The sequence below is a fragment of the Bufo gargarizans genome, chromosome 4 (assembly GCF_014858855.1).
Source record: "Bufo gargarizans isolate SCDJY-AF-19 chromosome 4, ASM1485885v1, whole genome shotgun sequence".
Lineage (NCBI taxonomy): Eukaryota > Metazoa > Chordata > Amphibia > Anura > Bufonidae > Bufo > Bufo gargarizans.
The window spans coordinates 245,762,290-245,781,056 of record NC_058083.1 but is presented as its reverse complement, the minus strand read 5'-3'; the positions used below and the strand labels follow the sequence as shown (position 1 = coordinate 245,781,056).

The window sequence follows — 18,767 nt, the reverse complement described above, 5'->3', positions numbered from 1 at the left end:
AAATCCCTAAGAGCTCAGGCCTGGACTGGCAATCTGCCTCTCTGGGCAGATTCCAGGTGGGCTGGTCATTCAGTGGGCTGAAGAACATGTGAGCTGAAGAATATGGATCCTTTCTTCTGATCAAGACAGCAGGCCAGTAGCTGGATTGAGATGTGTAATATACAGGACAGGCACACTGTAGGGGCCACAGTCTGCAGAATGTGGGACTGGTTGGTACCTCCAGCAATGCTCTGAATAGAGATACCTACTGCTGTGGTCACGGGAGCAGGGTAAGGAGACATTGGACTGGACTGATAAACTGGGGAGCAAAAGAGGAATGGGATTACATACATTTTCTTCTATTCAGGGCACAACAGGGGCAGGTCTTATTGGTAAATTGGGTGCGGCTTAAAATTGCCTTGCTCTGCTAGCAGAAGGGTGTCTATGTCTTTCCTGGAACAAACAGGTATGTATAACAATCTAGTGATGCGTATGGGGATGTTTATATTGAGTGATACATGAGGAGGGCTTACATAAGCCAATTGGCATTAATAAATGACTGAAATATGCAGTTTCACATAGCAGATACAATTGGTGCCTCAGATACCCTATTGTATTATAATGAGGTCTGTCAGGATCCTCCAAGGTATCCATCATTGTGATAATGTGTGTTATGTGTCAGATGTGTTAGTGGTGTCTTTATGGCATATGTCTATTGTACTGTGTAGTATGTTCAGTATGTGACACGTTGCCAATGAATGGTATGGATTCCACATGTGTCTAATGTGTCAGTTCATGTATGCATCATGTGCCTAATGTTTGAATGGGGTGTGTCTAGTGTGTGTGTGTGTGCCAGTTATGTAGCATGTAGTGGATTTATCCAGGGATAATGTCTGTGAATGGCAATAATGATAATCACAAACATTAAGCCCCTCAGATGCCGTGGTGAAATGTGACACGGCATCTGAACGGTAAAATTTTTTTTCATTGCACGCATATCGAGCAGGAACACCTTCCCCTTACTGTAATCAGTGAACGCATTCCTAAGTAGTAACAGGTCAAAGCCTGTACAAGGCTTTTAGGCTTATTACTGGTATATTCGAATGCAGGCCTGCAGATGGCAGCACTGCATTGTAGTATACTGAATTTTGTATTCAGTAATGGATAAAATTCCATTACTGAAAAGAAATGGAATTGAAATCTAATGATCGCATATTGGTGCCCCCTTCAAGACCAAAAAAAGGTATAAAAAAGTTTTTTTAAATATAAAAAATATAGAAAAATTCAAATCACCCAATATTAAAATTAAAATAAATAATAAAAAAAATAGGCATCACCACATCTGAAAATGCCTGTACTATCAAAATATTTATTCCATACGGTGAAAAGCATAATGGAAAAAAAAAAGCTTTGATGAATGTAAAAAAGGGCATGAAAACCCCAAACAGATATACTCATGATACACTATCAAAGGCTCATCAATGTCTTGGGACAAGACAGTCAGAGGGGTTAGTGAGTTATTGGCCCACTGAATAATGTTGTCTAATACTGTCCTGGAGCATTATAGTACAGGGGGAGAGTATTATATACAGTGGCATGCTAAAATTTTGGCAGCCCTGGTCAAATTTACTGTTACTGTGAACAGTTAAGCAATTTGAAGATGAAATGATCTCCAAAAGTCATAAGGTAAAGGTTATAAGATGAAACACACTTTTCAACATTTTAAGCAATATCAGTGTATCAGAGTGGAAAAAGCAAATGAATGCTTTGCATAAATATGGGAACGAACCCAAGGGGATGTGACCACTTTGACAGAGGCCTCAGACCTTAAATAGCCTGTAGGGTTAAGGCTTGTTCATACCCATCATTAGGAAAGGCCAGGTGATACAAATTTCAAAGCTTTATAAATACACAGACTCCTCTAACCTTAAAAAAACGAGCAGCCATGAGTCCTTCTTAGCAGCTGTCTAACACTCTGAAAATAAAAATGGTTGAGGCCCACAAAGCAGGAGAAAGCTATAAGAAGACAGCAAAGTGTTTGTAAGGACCGTTAAAAGGAACAGTGAGGATCAAGAGTAGATCTGGAAGACCAAGAAAAATTTCAGAGACAGCTGCTTGTAGGATTGCTGGAAAGGCAAATCAGAACCCCTTTTGATGCAAAAGACCTTAAGGAAAATTTAGCAGACTCTGGAGTTGTGGTACATTGTTCTACAGTTCAACAGCACCTGCACAAATATGGCCTTCATGAAAGAGTCATCAGAAGAAAACCTCTCCTGCATCCCATCCTCACTACAAAATTCAGTGTCAGAAGTTTGCAAAAGAGCATCTAAACAAGCCTGATGCATTTTGGAAAAAAAGTCCTGTGGACCGATGAGGTTAAAAAAAAGAACTCTTTGTCCACAACTAGCAAAGGTATGTTTGGAGGGGAAAAAAAGAGCACAGAATTTCATGAAAATAACACCTCTCCAACCATTGAGCATGGGGGTGGAACGATCATGCTTTAGGTTTATAATGCAGTCAATGGCATGGGAACATTTTAAGGGTAGAGGGAAGAATAGATTCAATGAAATTCCAGCAAATTCTTGAAGCAAAGACCAACTGTAAAAAAAAAAAGCTGAAGTTGAAATGAGGATGGCTTCTACAAATGGATAATGATCCTAAACACACCTCAAAATTCACAATAATCTAACTGAAAAAGCACAAGCTGATCATTGCAACTCTCTTGATAGACCTCAAAAGAGCAGTGCATGCAAGACAGCCCAGGAATTTCACAGGAGTAGAAGATTTTTACAAGCAAGAATGGATGAAAATCCTTCAAACAGGAATTGAAAGACTCTTGGCTGGCTACAAAAAGTGCTTACAAGCTGTAATACTTGCCAAAGTGGGTGCTACTAGGTACTAACCATGCAGGTTATTATTGTGAAAATTTAAAAGATGAAAATAAAAAAATGTTTTTGCTTAAAATACAAAGGGAATGTGTCATCTTTAACTTTATGCCTTTTGGAGATCATTTCTTCTGCAACTTGCTTAACTGTTCACAGTAACAGTAATTTTGACCAGGGATACCACCCCAAACATTTGCATGCCACTGTATACTATAGCGGACACTACAGGGGGCGGGGAGCATTATATATATATATATATATATATATATATACTAATACTATGGGGGCATTATCCTTCTGGGGCACTACAGGAGGCATTATACGCTAGCTTACAGGAAGGCATTACACCACAGGAAGCAGTATGGGGGGCATTGTAATACAGTCCAAACTACTACAGGGGCCATTATAATAGTATAGCGCTCCAGGGGAGGCATTATAATCCAGGTCAGGGCACTGCAGAGGGGCACATCATACATACTGGCACTACGGGAGAAATATAATACAGTAGGTCATTATAACTACAGGGTGCACTGAATGAGGGCTTTATAAATATGGGGGCTACTACTAAGGCATTATAAATACTGGGCCCACTACAGTGTGTATTATAGCTACTAGGGACACTATGGGAGCTTTATTACTACCGTGGTCTCTATAGTGGTGCCTTATGGATTGGCCTCATCACTATTGGGGACTCTAAAGGGGTCCTGCTTATAGTACAGTATAGTGTTTGTAGACATTGGGGAGCACAGGGGGCACAGTATTGGGAGTAGCAGCAGGATAACAAAGTTGAGGCACCAGAATGATATGTGTGTACCTGTAGAGACAAATCAGGACTGAAATATGCAATCATGGCGGTTTGAGAAGATGAGAAAAGAGAACATGTACATCAGAGGAGACATCACTGTAAGTAATTGGTATTTAGTTCTGTATTCCCCTGTATATGTGATAGCGCTGTATGTAATGTTTATCTACATATATTTTTAACAGTAGGGCTGTGGGGAGGGGTTGGATTGAGAATTTGGCACTGGGGAGAGGGCACTATTAAATTTTTTAGCAGAAAGGCTAGAATCAACCCTGGTCCCAGGGATTTTCCCCTGATACAAGGTCAGATTATACTTCCTCCAATGTTTTCAACAAGTGAGTGTGATAGTTTATTTGAAAGCTGAGGCTAGATGGGAAGCCCCATCTATACTGGGGGTTAGCCTTTTGCAGATTTCTATTAATAGTGAAAGGATCAACTCTGCTCCAGGGTAGCAGAGGAAAGGTAAGAGTAGGGATGCACCGGGTATCAAAGTCTCAATACTTTTTCGAAACCTTTTTACAACCATACAGCAGGCTGTTCCAGCAGAGGAACAGCCTGACGAAGTTCATCGTATCGGTCATAGTCAGAAAGGGCCGGAGCACTGATAGGCCCTATTGACTATAATGGAACGCGGCAGAGATCCAGCCTGTTTCCAGCATTAATGCCAGAATTTGGCCAGACAAAAAACAGTGCTTTGATTGGTTTTGTCCAGCCAAATACTGGCACTGATGCCGGAAACAGGCCAGATCCCTGCTGGGTCCCATTATAGTCAGTGGGGTCCGGCGGGGAAACAGGTCGGATTCTCGCAAGGTCCCATTATAGTCAATGCACTCCAGCAGGGAAAGACGGTATCTGGCTATGCCGGATACAATGAACTCCAGCAGGCTGTGGCTCTGCCGGAGCAACCTGCCAGATGGTTATAATGCTAGTGTGAAACTAGCCTAAGGGAGAAAGGCAGTATCAAAGCAGTGCGGTAAGGGGCTAGGCGTGCACCCTCAGTGCTCTCACCACCTAAAAGTACACATTTCTCAAAAATGGCTCAACTGATTGCTACAAGACAAAGAAAATATTTGATATGTCATAGCAACATATCAAAGTTTTGGTCGGTGGGGTTCCAAGTGCTGAGAACCCTGCTGGTTACTAGAACAAGGAGAGAGAAATGCTCAGATAGTGTACTCTTGTCTCGCTGCAGGAGATGGAATCACGATTGGCCCATACACTTTTTATTAAGTCTCTCTCGTTTCCATCTCTTGCAGTGAAGAGAGAGAGTACGTTATATGAGTTCTTCACTCTTTTCATTCTAGCAATCAGAGGGGATCTTAGCACTCCGACCGCCACCTCTCAAAATCTTTGTTGCTATAGCACAAAAAAGTTTCCCCAACGTACAATGCACATTAGGTTCAGTGGCAAGTGTATAAATTCTTGTGCACTGAACTCTGTAGCAGTGGCTGCAGGCAGCAAGTTTTATCATGTACTAAAGAAAAGCATGTAATTAGAGCTGGATGAGGGAAATTTATTCCAGCTGTCTAGAATAAATACATTGAGCAATATGGTGTTCAGAAAGAGCAGCATATTTTTGAAGCACGTGTTACACCTTCTCCTGCAAAAAAAAAAGAGTATAAGTAGGATGAGGCAGAGGAAAAAATGTTTCCCTCAGTGGGCATACTAAGTTTTGCTATGGAGCCCTATGAGATCTGTATATGCCCCTTTCCTATACTTTTTTCTCCCACCCTCACAGTACCGACACTCGTACATTATTTGATAACATCCAGTTACTCCGTATGTATGGTTAAACTCCTAGCACAGTTTCTCAACACTCTCAATAAATCTGTTTCTTCATGGAGAACGGGAGCTTGGTTTTCTCCATAGCTACCCAGTCGGTGGCCCACAAAGCAGTGAGGAGAAGACATTGAATTGTCTTTTGTTCTCAAAAAAGATGCCCCTACTAGATCAATCTTGTAAGCCAAACCTCAATTCTATGAAAAAGACAATAAGCAGTCCATGGTCTCTGAGGGATAGCTGTAAACTACTAGACAAGGGGAACATTTTATATATCTTTGGCAGTATTGCCATTGTCAAGATGATCATGCTACCTAAATTCACCTATCACCTAGAGACACTCCCAGTAGGTGTCCTCATCAAAGATTCGAAAGACATAGAATGCCATAGTAAAGTATATCTGGCACCCAGGAAGACACAGGATCCCAAAAATGGTCTTAACTGCTAGCAAATTCCACAGGGGCTAACCTAAGGAAGATCCCACCATTATCCCAGAATTTAACAAATAACTAAAACTGAAAAAAATATGGAATGCCCTGATACAGCCTAATTAATTTATATTATATAGGAGGAACCTCTGCCCTTCCATCTTGCCACTATTGGCAAGGCCATGCACACTGGACCGTTGAAGAATATTCACAGCTGAAAATCCACCATGTATTGGCCCAAAATCTTAAAGGGGTACTCCCATTTTAGACAATGGGGGCATATCACTAGGATATGCCTCATTGTCTTATAGGTGCAGGTCCCACCGCTGGGAACCCACACCTATCTCGTAGGGGCAGCCAGCAAAGTCCCAGAGGACGCATGCACAGCTGCCCTTCATTCATTTCAATGGGGCTGAGCTTAGCTATTTCCGTCGGCCCCATAGAAATGTGTGTGCTCCTATTCACTTCTATGGGGAAAGCACTTGGTGGTTGCCGGACCAGCCACCACTTTCCCTGCTCCATTCTCGATATACAGTATGTGCATGTCCCAGCAGTGGACCAGCGCCTATCAGACAATACGGACATATCCTAGAGCTATTCCCCCATTGTCTCAGATGAGAATACCCCTTTAAGTTGCAAACTCTGTACCAAATCGTGCAGATTTTGTTGCGGATTTTGGAGAGGGAGTGCTGTGGATATTCAGCATACAGGGAGTGCAGAATTATTAGGCAAGTTGTATTTTTGAGGATTAATTTTATTATTGAACAACAACCATGTTCTCAATGAACCCAAAAAACTCATTAATATCAAAGCTGAATATTTTTGGAAGTAGTTTTTAGTTTGTTTTTAGTTTTAGCTATTTTAGGGGAATATCTGTGAGTGCAGGTGACTATTACTGTGCATAATTATTAGGCAACTTAACAAAAAACAAATATATACCCATTTCAATTATTTATTTTTACCAGTGAAACCAATATAACATCTCAACATTCACAAATATACATTTCTGACATTCAAAAACAAAACAAAAACAAATCAGTGACCAATATAGCCACCTTTCTTTGCAAGGACACTCAAAAGCCTGCCATCCATGGATTCTGTCAGTGTTTTGATCTGTTCACCATCAACATTGCGTGCAGCAGCAACCACAGCCTCCCAGACACTGTTCAGAGAGTTGTACTGTTTTCCCTCCTTGTAAATCTCACATTTGATGATGGACCACAGGTTCTCAATGGGGTTCAGATCAGGTGAACAAGGAGGCCATGTCATTAGATTTTCTTCTTTTATACCCTTTCTTACCAGCCACGCTGTGGAGTACTTGGACGCGTGTGATAGAGCATTGTCCTGCATGAAAATCATGTTTTTCTTGAAGGATGCAGACTTCTTCCTGTACCACTGCTTGAAGAAGGTGTCTTCCAGAAACTGGCAGTAGGACTGGGAGTTGAGCTTGACTCCATCCTCAACCCGAAAAGGCCCCACAAGCTCATCTTTGATGATACCAGCCCAAACCAGTACTCCACCTCCACCTTGCTGGCGTCTGAGTCGGACTGGAGCTCTCTGCCCTTTACCAATCCAGCCACGGGCCCATCCATCTGGCCCATCAAGACTCACTCTCATTTCATCAGTCCATAAAACCTTAGAAAAATCAGTCTTGAGATATTTCTTGGCCCAGTCTTGACGTTTCAGCTTGTGTGTCTTGTTCAGTGGTGGTCGTCTTTCAGCCTTTCTTACCTTGGCCATGTCTCTGAGTATTGCACACCTTGTGCTTTTGGGCACTCCAGTGATGTTGCAGCTCTGAAATATGGCCAAACTGGTGGCAAGTGGCATCTTGGCCGCTGCACGCTTGACTTTTCTCAGTTCATGGGCAGTTATTTTGGGAGTGCAGAATTATTAGGCAAATGAGTATTTTGCCCACATCATCCTCTTTATGCATGTTGTCTTACTCCAAGCTGTATAGGCTCGAAAGCCTACTACCAATTAAGCATATTAGGTGATGTGCATCTCTGTAATGAGAAGGGGTGTGGTCTAATGACATCAACACCCTATATCAGGTGTGCATAATTATTAGGCAACTTCCTTTCCTTTGGCAAAATGGGTCAAAAGAAGGACTTGAAAGGCTCAGAAAAGTCAAAAATAGTGAGATATCTTGCAGAGGGATGCAGCACTCTTAAAATTGCAAAGCTTCTGAAGCGTGATCATCGAACAATCAAGCGTTTCATTCAAAATAGTCAACAGGGTCGCAAGAAGCGTGTGGAAAAACCAAGGCGCAAAATAACTGCCCATGAACTGAGAAAAGTCAAGCGTGCAGCTGCCAAGATGCCACTTGCCACCAGTTTGGCCATATTTCAGAGCTGCAACATCACTGGAGTGCCCAAAAGCACAAGGTGTGAAATACTCAGAGACATGGCCAAGGTAAGAAAGGCTGAAAGACGACCACCACTGAACAAGACACACAAGCTGAAACGTCAAGACTGGGCCAAGAAATATCTCAAGACTGATTTTTCTAAGGTTTTATGGACTGATGAAATTAGAGTGAGTCTTGATGGGCCAGATGGATGGGCCCGTGGCTGGATTGGTAAAGGACAGAGAGCTCCAGTCCGACTCAGACGCCAGCAAGGTGGAGGTGTAGTACTGGTTTGGGCTAGTATCATCAAAGATGAGCTTGTGGGGCCTTTTCGGGTTGAGGATGGAGTCAAGCTCAACTCCCAGTCCTACTGCCAGTTTCTGGAAGACACCTTCTCCAAGCAGTGGTACAGGAAGAAGTCTGCATCCTTCAAGAAAAACATGATTTTCATGCAGGACAATGCTCCATCACACGCGTCCAAGTACTCCACAGCGTGGCTGGCAAGAAAGGGTATAAAATAAGAAAATCTAATGACATGGCCTCCTTGTTCACCTGATCTGAACCCCATTGAGAACCTGTGGTCCATCATCAAATGTGAGATTTACAAGGAGGGAAAACTTATGGGGGATATCTGTGGAGGGCACTTATGGGGGATATCTGTGGAGGGCACTTATGGGGGATATCTGTGGAGGGCACTTATGGGGGATATCTGTGGAGGGCACTTATGGGGGATATCTGTGGAGGGCACTTATATAGCATCTTATGCTATATATGTGTCATCCACAGATATCCCCCATAGGTGCCCTCCACAGATATCCCCCATAGGTGCCCTCCACAGATATCTCCCATAAGTGCGTCATCCACAGATATCCCCCATAAGTGCGTCATCAACAGATATCCCCCATAAGTGCGTCATCAACAGATATCCCCCATAAGTGCGTCATCCACAGATATCCCCCATAAGTGCGTCATCCACAGATATCCCCCATAAGTGCGTCATCCACAGATATCCCCCATAAGTGCGTCATCCACATTACATCCACATCTGCAGACAAGTTTAATAAAAGTAAAAAATGATAAAGATAAAATGAAATAATAATCAAGATCCAAATAAAAGAAAGTACATATAAAAGTATGTAAAAACACACTCTGGGCTCATGCCCACGAATGTAAGGGCGTCGTGCCTGTGCTGCGGACCGCAAATAGCAGTCTGCAATGCACGGACACAGACCATGGGGCAGCTGCATGAGGATCGCGGACCCATTCACTTAAATGGGGTTCGCGATCCGCATCCGACTGCCCGCACCGCAAAAAAAGTAGCGCATGCTGAAGTGAATGGGTCCATGATGCGGGCTGCACACGGTCGTGTGCAGCCCGCATCATGGACCCATTCACTTCAATGGGTCCAGGATCCGGGATATGAGTGCTACAGTGTGCTTCCGTGGTGCTTCTGGCTGTGCCTCCGCACCGCAAAAAAGTAGTGCATGCGCTACTTTTTTGCGGGGCGTAGGCACAGCCAGAAGCACCACGGAAGCACACTGTAGCACTCATATCTCGGATCCTGGACCCATTGAAGTGAATGGGTCCTTGATGCGGGCTGCACACGGCCAGTGCCCGTGTATTGCGGACCCGCCGTATGCGGCCTGCAATATGGCAACGGCGGGCACACGGTCGTGTGCATGAGTCCTAATAGTCCTCACTGGTACTGTTGACGCAATATTTTAGGTTTTAAAAATGTGGCTCTCGAAATAAATTTCAATCGTGGTTTTGGCGATATTTGGCTCAGTTGAAAAAAAAGGTTGCCCACCACTGTCTTAGACTAAGAATATGACAGGCCCTATTGTGAGCTGATAACCCATTTCACATTACCTACACCTGCTTTAATGTGCTTTTACGCACCTTTCCCTCATCATGCATGTCAATACATCGTGCTTGTTATTTCCTGCTTGTATTTCTATTTTTGACCTTTATATTCCCTGTTTTATTTGACTTGCCAATGCCACATGACGCAAGCATGTTTGATGTTATATGAAAACTGTGCTCTTGTGCTACGTGTATGTCTGTACTCAGTTTAAAGATTTGAACTTCAGATTGATGCTATACAGATTGATTCTTTGTAAAATCACAAGAATTTATGGCTTAGGTGTTTTTTTCCAGTTTTGTCTAATTGTTGGACAACAATTGTCAATTTTTTAGATAAGAACATTTAAAGGGAACCTGTCATCAACCTTATGCTGACCTCACTGAGGGCCACATAAAATAGTGACAGAAATGCTGATTTCAGCGGTGTGTCACTAATGAGCTAATAGTAAGTGGTTGCTGAGAACCAGCATCATAATCATTACAGCCCAGGCCTTGAAAAAAGTCCAAGTCTACCTGAGAAGAGTCCTGGTTATTCATAATCTCCGGCTCTCTCACCCATCTGCTGATGATTGGCAGTTCTCTCCTAGAGAGAAAGGGAGAAAACTAGGTAGAAGACAATCATCAGCAGGTGGGCGGGAGAGCAGGAATTCATGAATAACCAGGACTCTTCTCAGGTAGAAGACTGTCAGTCATCAGCGTGTGGGCAGGAGAGCAGGAATCCATGAATAACCAGGACTCTTCTCAGGTAGAAGACTGTCAGTCATCAGCAGGTGGGGGGGGGGGGAGAGCAGGAATTCATGAATAACCAGGACTCTTCTCAGGTAGAAGACTGTCAGTCATCAGCAGGTGGGCAGGGAGAGCAGGAATTCATGAATAACCAGGACTCTTCTCAGGTAGAAGACTGTCAGTCATCAGCAGGTGGGCAGGGAGAGCAGGAATTCATGAATAACCAGGACTCTTCTCAGGTAGAAGACTGTCAGTCATCAGCAGGTGGGCAGGGAGAGCAGGAATCCATGAATAACCAGGACTCTTCTCAGGTGGCCGGGACTCTTTTCCAGGCCCAGTCTGCAATGATTGTGATGTTGGTTCTCGGCAACTGCTTACTTTTAACTTATAAATGACAGACCGCTGAAATCAACTCACCTGTCTCTACTTCATGCTGCCTTTAGTATGGGCAGCACAAAGTTGATGACAGGTTCCCTTTAATTAAAGTTAAAACAAAAAGTAAAACATTTTTATAATTTTTTTCTTCTACTGGATAGTATTGTAGCTCAATTACAAAAGGCACAGTTTGCACAATGTTTTTGCCTTGATTCTGGATAGCCTGGTCAGCATATTGAGACTATGTTCACACCAGATGATAATAGAAAAAAGGACAGAGTCCATCCATGCAGGCAGGATAGGGACAAGAAATAGGCAAAGGTAGACAGCTGCCTGGGGTGCCACCCCACAGCTAAGATTGTGATACCCAGATTTCTTTAAAAAAGAGAAAGATTTAAAATTGACCATCATACTTCTGTTTTTCCATGAATTTGAGCAAAAATACAATATAATTGTGATGTGCAATACGTGAAAAACCTGTGACCATCTGTGAACATCCTGAAGCCAGGGAATGTAGCTGCTTAGAGAGGAGAGTGTGAGCTTCTTGTGTGCATGGGGTCAAAATTTGTTTAGGTGGGTGGTCTATAGTTGGAGGGTTTTGGGGTTTGTATTTATTTAGAGGGTCTTGTCTGGGTTCTGTAGTTATATTGTGCGTCTATTTATTTTGGAGTCTGACCTAGAGTTTGTATTCATTCTGGGTATTTATTCATGGGTCTAAATCCCGGAGTCTGGTGTGAGATATGCATTTATTGTGTGGTCTGTTCTTATTTAGGAGATCTGGTCTGCAGTTCATATTTATATCAGGTGTCCATAGTTATTTTGGGGGTTTGTATTTATTTTGAGGTCTCTTTTGGGTACATATTTACGGCTCCGTATTCTGTAGTCTAGTCTGTGTAATGTATATATTATGGAGTCTGTATATACTTAGGGGTCTGTATGCTTGACAAAGACTTCTTTGTGGGTCTTTAAACATTGTGTATAAGCATTGGTGGTGTTAATAAACACTATTACTATTCACCTGCATCTATGCGGATACCCTTTTTTCTATTGTTTGTCTATTGTTCACCATTGGGACCTTTTTTTTGGGTTCACGTTAGGCTACTTTAGCACTTGCATTTTTGCCTGATCCAGCAGGGATCAGCAAAAACACTTCCGATACTGATAATACAACCATCTGCATCCTTTATGAATGGATCCAGTTGTATTATTTTTTAAATAACAATGACGGATCTGTCATGAACTTCATTGAAAGTCAATGTGGGAGGGATCCGTTTTCTATTGTGTCTGAGAAAACATTTTGCTCCGCATCCCATGACGGAAAGAAAACCGTAGCTTGCACCAGTTTGATAAATGACTACATATTTTTTATTATCTAGAACCTGACATAAGTAATAATATGTGCATTTGAATGTTTTATCTTTTTTTCTTTTGCAAAAGTAAATTTAAAAAAAATATATATTTTGCACTCACCATTTTGGAATACTTTGCTTGCACTTACTATAGGGTTCCCATTATGGTAAATCTCTGCAGTTACAGTAATTTCAGAGTACATTTCTCCAAACCAATGAACAGCCATGGAAGTATTAGCACCTTGGATTGTACTGGCAGGTATCGAAATGTAATAGGATGGCCTGTAGAGGAAAGTACAGAATGTTAATGTCAGTTAACATATATTCATTAGAAGAGTTGACTTGACCCACCATCATTTTTGTGTGGGGAGCCATAAACTCACAGGGCTGGCAATTAATGTTCATTTGGCTGCAGGGGAAATTAAGCATTTCATGGTGTTTGTGATCACTGGGATGTTCGTGTAATGCCTGGACGGGCCAGGACCTCCAGAGAGGTAGCCACTCCAGTAGTCATTCTTGGGTCTGGCAACTACAAGGTCATGTTCAATTTGGGATCACTCCTATATTAACATCATTTGAAAATAAGTTGTCAAAAGAAGACAAACCCATTAATTTTAAAAACAGTGTGGTAAGCTAACTTTTTAACACTAACCCTTTTAGACGAACGAGTCCCACGCATCTGACTCACAGCAGGAGTATGCAGCAGCTGCCGTCTTGAACTCCGAGCACTTATGAGGTCGCATAGCATTATATTGATTTATGATGCTATGTAACCCTTAAAGTTCTGGAATGTATTGAAAAACACTGACAGCATTATGTCCGTGTTATTCAATACATTCCAGAACTCTAAGGGTTACATAGCATCATAAATCAATATAATGCTATGCGACCCCTTCAGCGGTGAGAGAACGGGATGGAAGCTGTCTTATACTCACACTGCGAGTCCAGAGTGTGGAACTTGCTCGTCTGAAAGGGGCCTTACTCTAACTTTTCAGTAAATACTGCCAGGAAAGTGGTCAAGTGATCACTCTAAGGCCTCATGCACACGACCGTTGTTGTGTCCCGTGTCCGTTGTTCCGTTTTCCGTGATTTTCTGCGGACCCATTGACTTTCAATGGGTCCGTGGAAAATTCAGAAGATGCACCGTTTGTCATCCGCATCCGTGAGCCGTGTTTCCAGTCCATGAAAAAAATATGACCTGTCCTATTTTTTTCACGGACAACGGTTCGCGGACCCATTCAAGTCAATGGGTCCGTGAAAAAACACGGAGGCACACAAGATTGTCATCCGCGTCCGTGATCCGTGTCCGTTTTTTTTCTATCATTTGCAAGGCAAACTTGACTTAGATTTTTTTTCTATTTCCTTCATGTCTGGTGATCCTCCAAAAATCAAGGAAGACACACGGAAACAAAAACGGACACGGATCACAGGACAACGGAATGCCGTTTTGCGGACCAAGGAAAAAATACTGTCGTGTGCATGAGGCCTTATCCAGAGAAAGGTACTCCACTTATATAAATGTCACACATTATACACTGATTGAAGGCATCTATGATGGAGATTAATAGATTTGTACAACTCCTGTATAGATAGAGTAACATCAGACTAACCACTGCCCAATCACCTGTTGATTATATACATCCAGACAGTTGTTATTCCTGCTCAGATCACAGCCTTTATTCGACCGCACGGGATCAGTAGTCTGTGTGAGCTGCTGGATCTTAGCAGACCCAGATCAGCTCTGCAGTGAGTTTGTACAGCACTGTAAACCTCCCTGGGGGCTATATTCTCCCTGTAACTGAGGCTAATAGGTCAGCCCTAGTTATAGGAGAAATCAGCAATAATAAAAAAAAATGTAATGATAAATGTCCCCCAAAAGTCTTAATAGGGACATAAAGTGTAAAATAAAGTGTAATATAAATTAATTAAATAAAAAATAAAGACAAAGTAATGAAAAAATGTAAATGAAAAAACAAATAATGCCACTACATGACACACTGCAGTTTCTAGCCTCACCCACAGCAACCATACCCCACACATCTCATATATCAAAACAGCTATTATGAGACATTATTAGGAAAAATATTTTTGTTATTGTGCTAGTAACATAAAAAGAGAAAAAAACACTATTTTCTATCTTTTTTTTTACATTTTTCCCTATTATAATTTTTTTTTAAAATATTAAATGAAATGACATAAAAATAAAAGCTCCATGTATGACCGAAAAAAAAGACTCTTTTAGATCATTACGTGATAACAGAATGGAAAAAAAAAAAGTTATGTTTTTCAAAGTTGCATGTACTAAAAAAATGAAAAATGGCCAGGAAGGGGGGAATGATCCAGTCTTTAACTGGTTAAACCTGGGATTAACTGTTATTTTCAACGGGAACTACAAAGTAAATCTGGTAAATGAAGAATTAAAACAGAAATGAGACTGTAGATCATTCAGGTATTAACTTGTAGAGTCTGACTCTTCACTTCTCCCCTTAAAGAACATATTCATGATCTATGTACCTACAGAACATATCAAATGACAATTACACTATTTGTATGAAAAATTGAAGATTCTAACACCACTCTTACTATTGTACTATGACTTGATCAAGTCAGTTACATTTTAATCAAGTATGTTATCCATGGACATACCATCCAGGTGTTATACACACTTACCTGCCATTACAAGAGACCAGGCACAAGAAAAAGAAGACAGCATGCCTCAAAACAAGAGGCCACAATAGGCACATCCTGGCTTTTCCACTGAGATGACAAATGAATAGCTTGTAGATACTTCTAGAGGCTGTTGAGCTTGACTTCAGAATTACAGCACTTTTCAAGCTTTTTATTGTAAAAACCCAGCCCTAGAGAATCTGACACCTATTACACACCTTCTAAACTAAGACACAGGGAAAATCCCTTGTATTGTGAATCACTATTGCCTAAGCTCTACCTGCAGCAAAATATCACCCAACCCTAAATATCTTTAAATCTTCCTTTTTCGTGACCGTTGGTCTCTTGGATCCACAATAAAATGTCACCTTTATGGACACAACCATAAAGTATTTTTTATAATTTTTTTGCACAGATGGTGTTTACAGATAATACCAACAGGGAAACCAATCTAATTTCCCCAGTCTTAGGGAAATAATACAATAAAATATAACATAATAGAAATCATTTTACAGTACCTACCCTGCATTTTCCTACATAAAGTGCTGCCCATAATTATTCATAGCCCTGGCAAATTTTGACTTAAAGTTACTTTTATTCAACCAGCAAGTAATTTTTTGACGGGAAATGACATAGGTGTCTCCCAAAAGATAATAAGACTATGTACAAGAGGCATTATTGTAAAAAATAAACATTTCTCGGCTTTTATCTACATTTGAGCAAAAAGTGTCCAGTCCAAAATTATGCATACCCTTCTTAATAATCAATAGAAAAGCCTTTATTGGCTATTACAGCAATCAAACGCTTCCTATAATTGCAGACCAGCTTTTTGCATGTCTCCACAGTTATTTTTGCCCATTCATCCTTAGCAATGAGCTCCAAATCTTTCAGGTTGGAGGGTCTTCTTGCCATCACCCTGATCTTTAGCTCCCTCCACAGATTCTCAATTGGATTCAAGTCTGGACTCTGGCTGGGCCACTCGAAAACGTTAATATTGTTGTCTGCCAACAAGTTACAAAGGATTTGCCAAATATCATTCACGGATGTCACACCGGTGCACGAGAGAATTTCCACCGCTTGGCATTGAAATATCGCACCAAACTGATTCATTTTGGGATTGAAAGTATGGAGGCTAGAACAAAGTTAGCTGTTTTAACCCACAACAATAACACTGGAAAATAGCAAGCAAGAGTCAAAGTTTCCCGTTCAAACACAGACGAAGTTGGAACAAGAAAAACAAAGCTGGTCATACCGAAAGAAAAATCACGTTGGATTGTCCGTAATGTTTACTACAAATTGTCTGTGGATTTCCTGGCAGATATTACAGAAGATGTTCTCAAAATGACTTCAGAAGAAATAAAGAAGAAATAAAACAAATGCAAATTAACAGTTTTCGGTACAGTGGAAATCTGGACAAATAAAATTTTAAAAATCCAGTAATGCTTACATTTTTCATCATTAGTTATTTTCTATTACCTTTGTTTTGCGTTGTGTTGTATTACAATCTTTATGGTTATTTTTTTTCTATGTTAAGCCTATTTTCACATTAGAGGCACAGGTGTCCGTCAGGCTCTTCCAGGGGCAGAACAGCCGGCCGGATTCCTGCTGCTCAATTGCGGACGGATGGAGTTCCGGCTGCAGCATGGCAAACACCATGACGGACACCCGTGCTGCTACTGTTAAAGTAGCCTAACTTTTGCAATAACATCATTATGTAAGTGTGTTCCAGGAGATAAATTCATTCTCGTATGAAAATACATCGCACCATGCCTCGTTTTTAGTTGGGAGGAACGCCTATGATTGTCCTGATCTTGCAATTCTTACTCCACAGTTAGTACAGTTTTATTTTCTATCTTTTTGTACATGTACCTGATATTGACAAAAGACATGTGAATGGTCTAAAGAATTAGCAAAAATATTGATAACATTTTTTTTTTCCTTAGTCATTTATCCGATCGGGAAAGAAAACCAAGAAAGTGTGCAGTCTATCATACAGTTAATTGTTAATCGGATAAACCATGGTGGTATGTCATGTATCAACGTACGAATATAAATTTTACTTTGATCCTCTAACGATAACAATTTTTTTTCTTTTAGGACTGCCTGTCGTAGAATAAATGTTGGAGTACCTTTTCTGTATATTATATATCCAAAAATAATTGTATTTTTTTTATGTAGTACTGTTGAATAAAATTATTATTTTTTCTATTGCTTTTCTGAGATTTTAATACCGATGACATATTATTTAGGTTTGTCCTTGATAATATAATCATTGTAGATCAGACACCGGGCACCCCTCTGAAATTTCCATGAGAAACTTCTGTAGATCATTGAGTTAAAAACCCAGCCACAACACCACACTACAAATAAGATGGGTTATTGTCACTTTACTGTCTTGCTGCTGTTATATTGGCAAAGAACAGAATGATGCTCACATTTGTATCCGTAAGCACATAGCCATGATGCTTAGTGTTATACCCACACATTCGCCCCTGAGTATATGTCATCTCTGTAAAAAATCTCAGAAAAGCAATAATTGGTGAGCGAAAGGAATGGCTAGAAGGGGATGGTTGGAGGCCATAAAAAATATATATATATATATTGATAAAAATGTTTTTTTTTATAATAAAAAAAGGGAGTGACGTGGCATAGCTGAAGATGAATTCACTCTATGGAAAGGTGTTTGTTTTTTTCAAAAACCATCAATAACCACAGCTTTCCTTAATTTTTGTCAAGTGGAAAGAAAGCAACAAGCCTAAAACCCATGCAGTTTTATTGAACTAAACCCTTCTCTGAAGGCAAATTATATCTAGTGCAACATGCACTCTCTATATTAATATTATCTTCTAATGCCATACACGGGTCTTTGCTACCTCTTAGGCATTTTAACCCAGCAAGGAGTTTAACCTTTTCACCACCTACAGCTATGGGACTCATAACACCATTAAGACAGATATTTATATAGGAATAATAAAGGACAACCTTTATGTTGAAACAATTTTCTTTATTTATATTAAAATTATTTTATTTTTTAAATAACCTTTAGAACAATACTTCAGATGATTTGCCATACGTATTAATATTAAATAAAACAAACTATAAATTATGGAGCTGTGAGGTAGCCTATCTTATATGATATTCTATCATTTATTCAAATGCCATAAATTCTGCGGTGTGATCATTGCATTCCTTAAATCCAGTGTATTCTCGCACTGGGAAAAAACTACGCACTTTTCTAACGACACAAGAAGGTATAGGTCTTCTATTTCCGACCCCAAGGTATCCGTGAACCCGGGCTGTAAAAAGATCTGTAGGCCACTTTACGATGGTGCCTAAAAAGATAGACAATATTAAAAATTTTAAGAAAAGGGTCAGTGGCATAAAATTATTACCCTCTTTTACATGATTGTGATTAGTGGAAAAGACAAGCTCATTTTGAGAGTGTGATGTTAGAATTGGTACTAAACAAGCAAATAAAATGATTACTATTTTGTGCCTAAGCATAAATAGTCATGCTAAGGAGCCCTTCGGATACCATAACAACATATGGATTACATGTTTAGATGGACT

The 18,767-nt window shown here is 40.6% G+C and overlaps 1 protein-coding gene across 1 annotated transcript in view; it reads right to left on the bottom strand.

The window, feature by feature from the left end:
* The window catches only part of LOC122934567 (CD109 antigen-like), a 110,795-nt gene extending 95,457 nt beyond the window's left edge, over positions 1-15,338 (bottom strand). The window contains exons 1-2 of the mRNA XM_044290137.1: positions 15,201-15,338; positions 12,652-12,812 (exon numbers count right to left, since the gene is read on the bottom strand). Of these exons, the coding sequence (XP_044146072.1) occupies positions 12,652-12,812; positions 15,201-15,274 (235 nt within the window). The 5' untranslated portion in view covers positions 15,275-15,338. The remainder of the gene's footprint in view (positions 1-12,651; positions 12,813-15,200) is intronic.
* Positions 15,339-18,767: the final 3,429 nt, after the last annotated feature.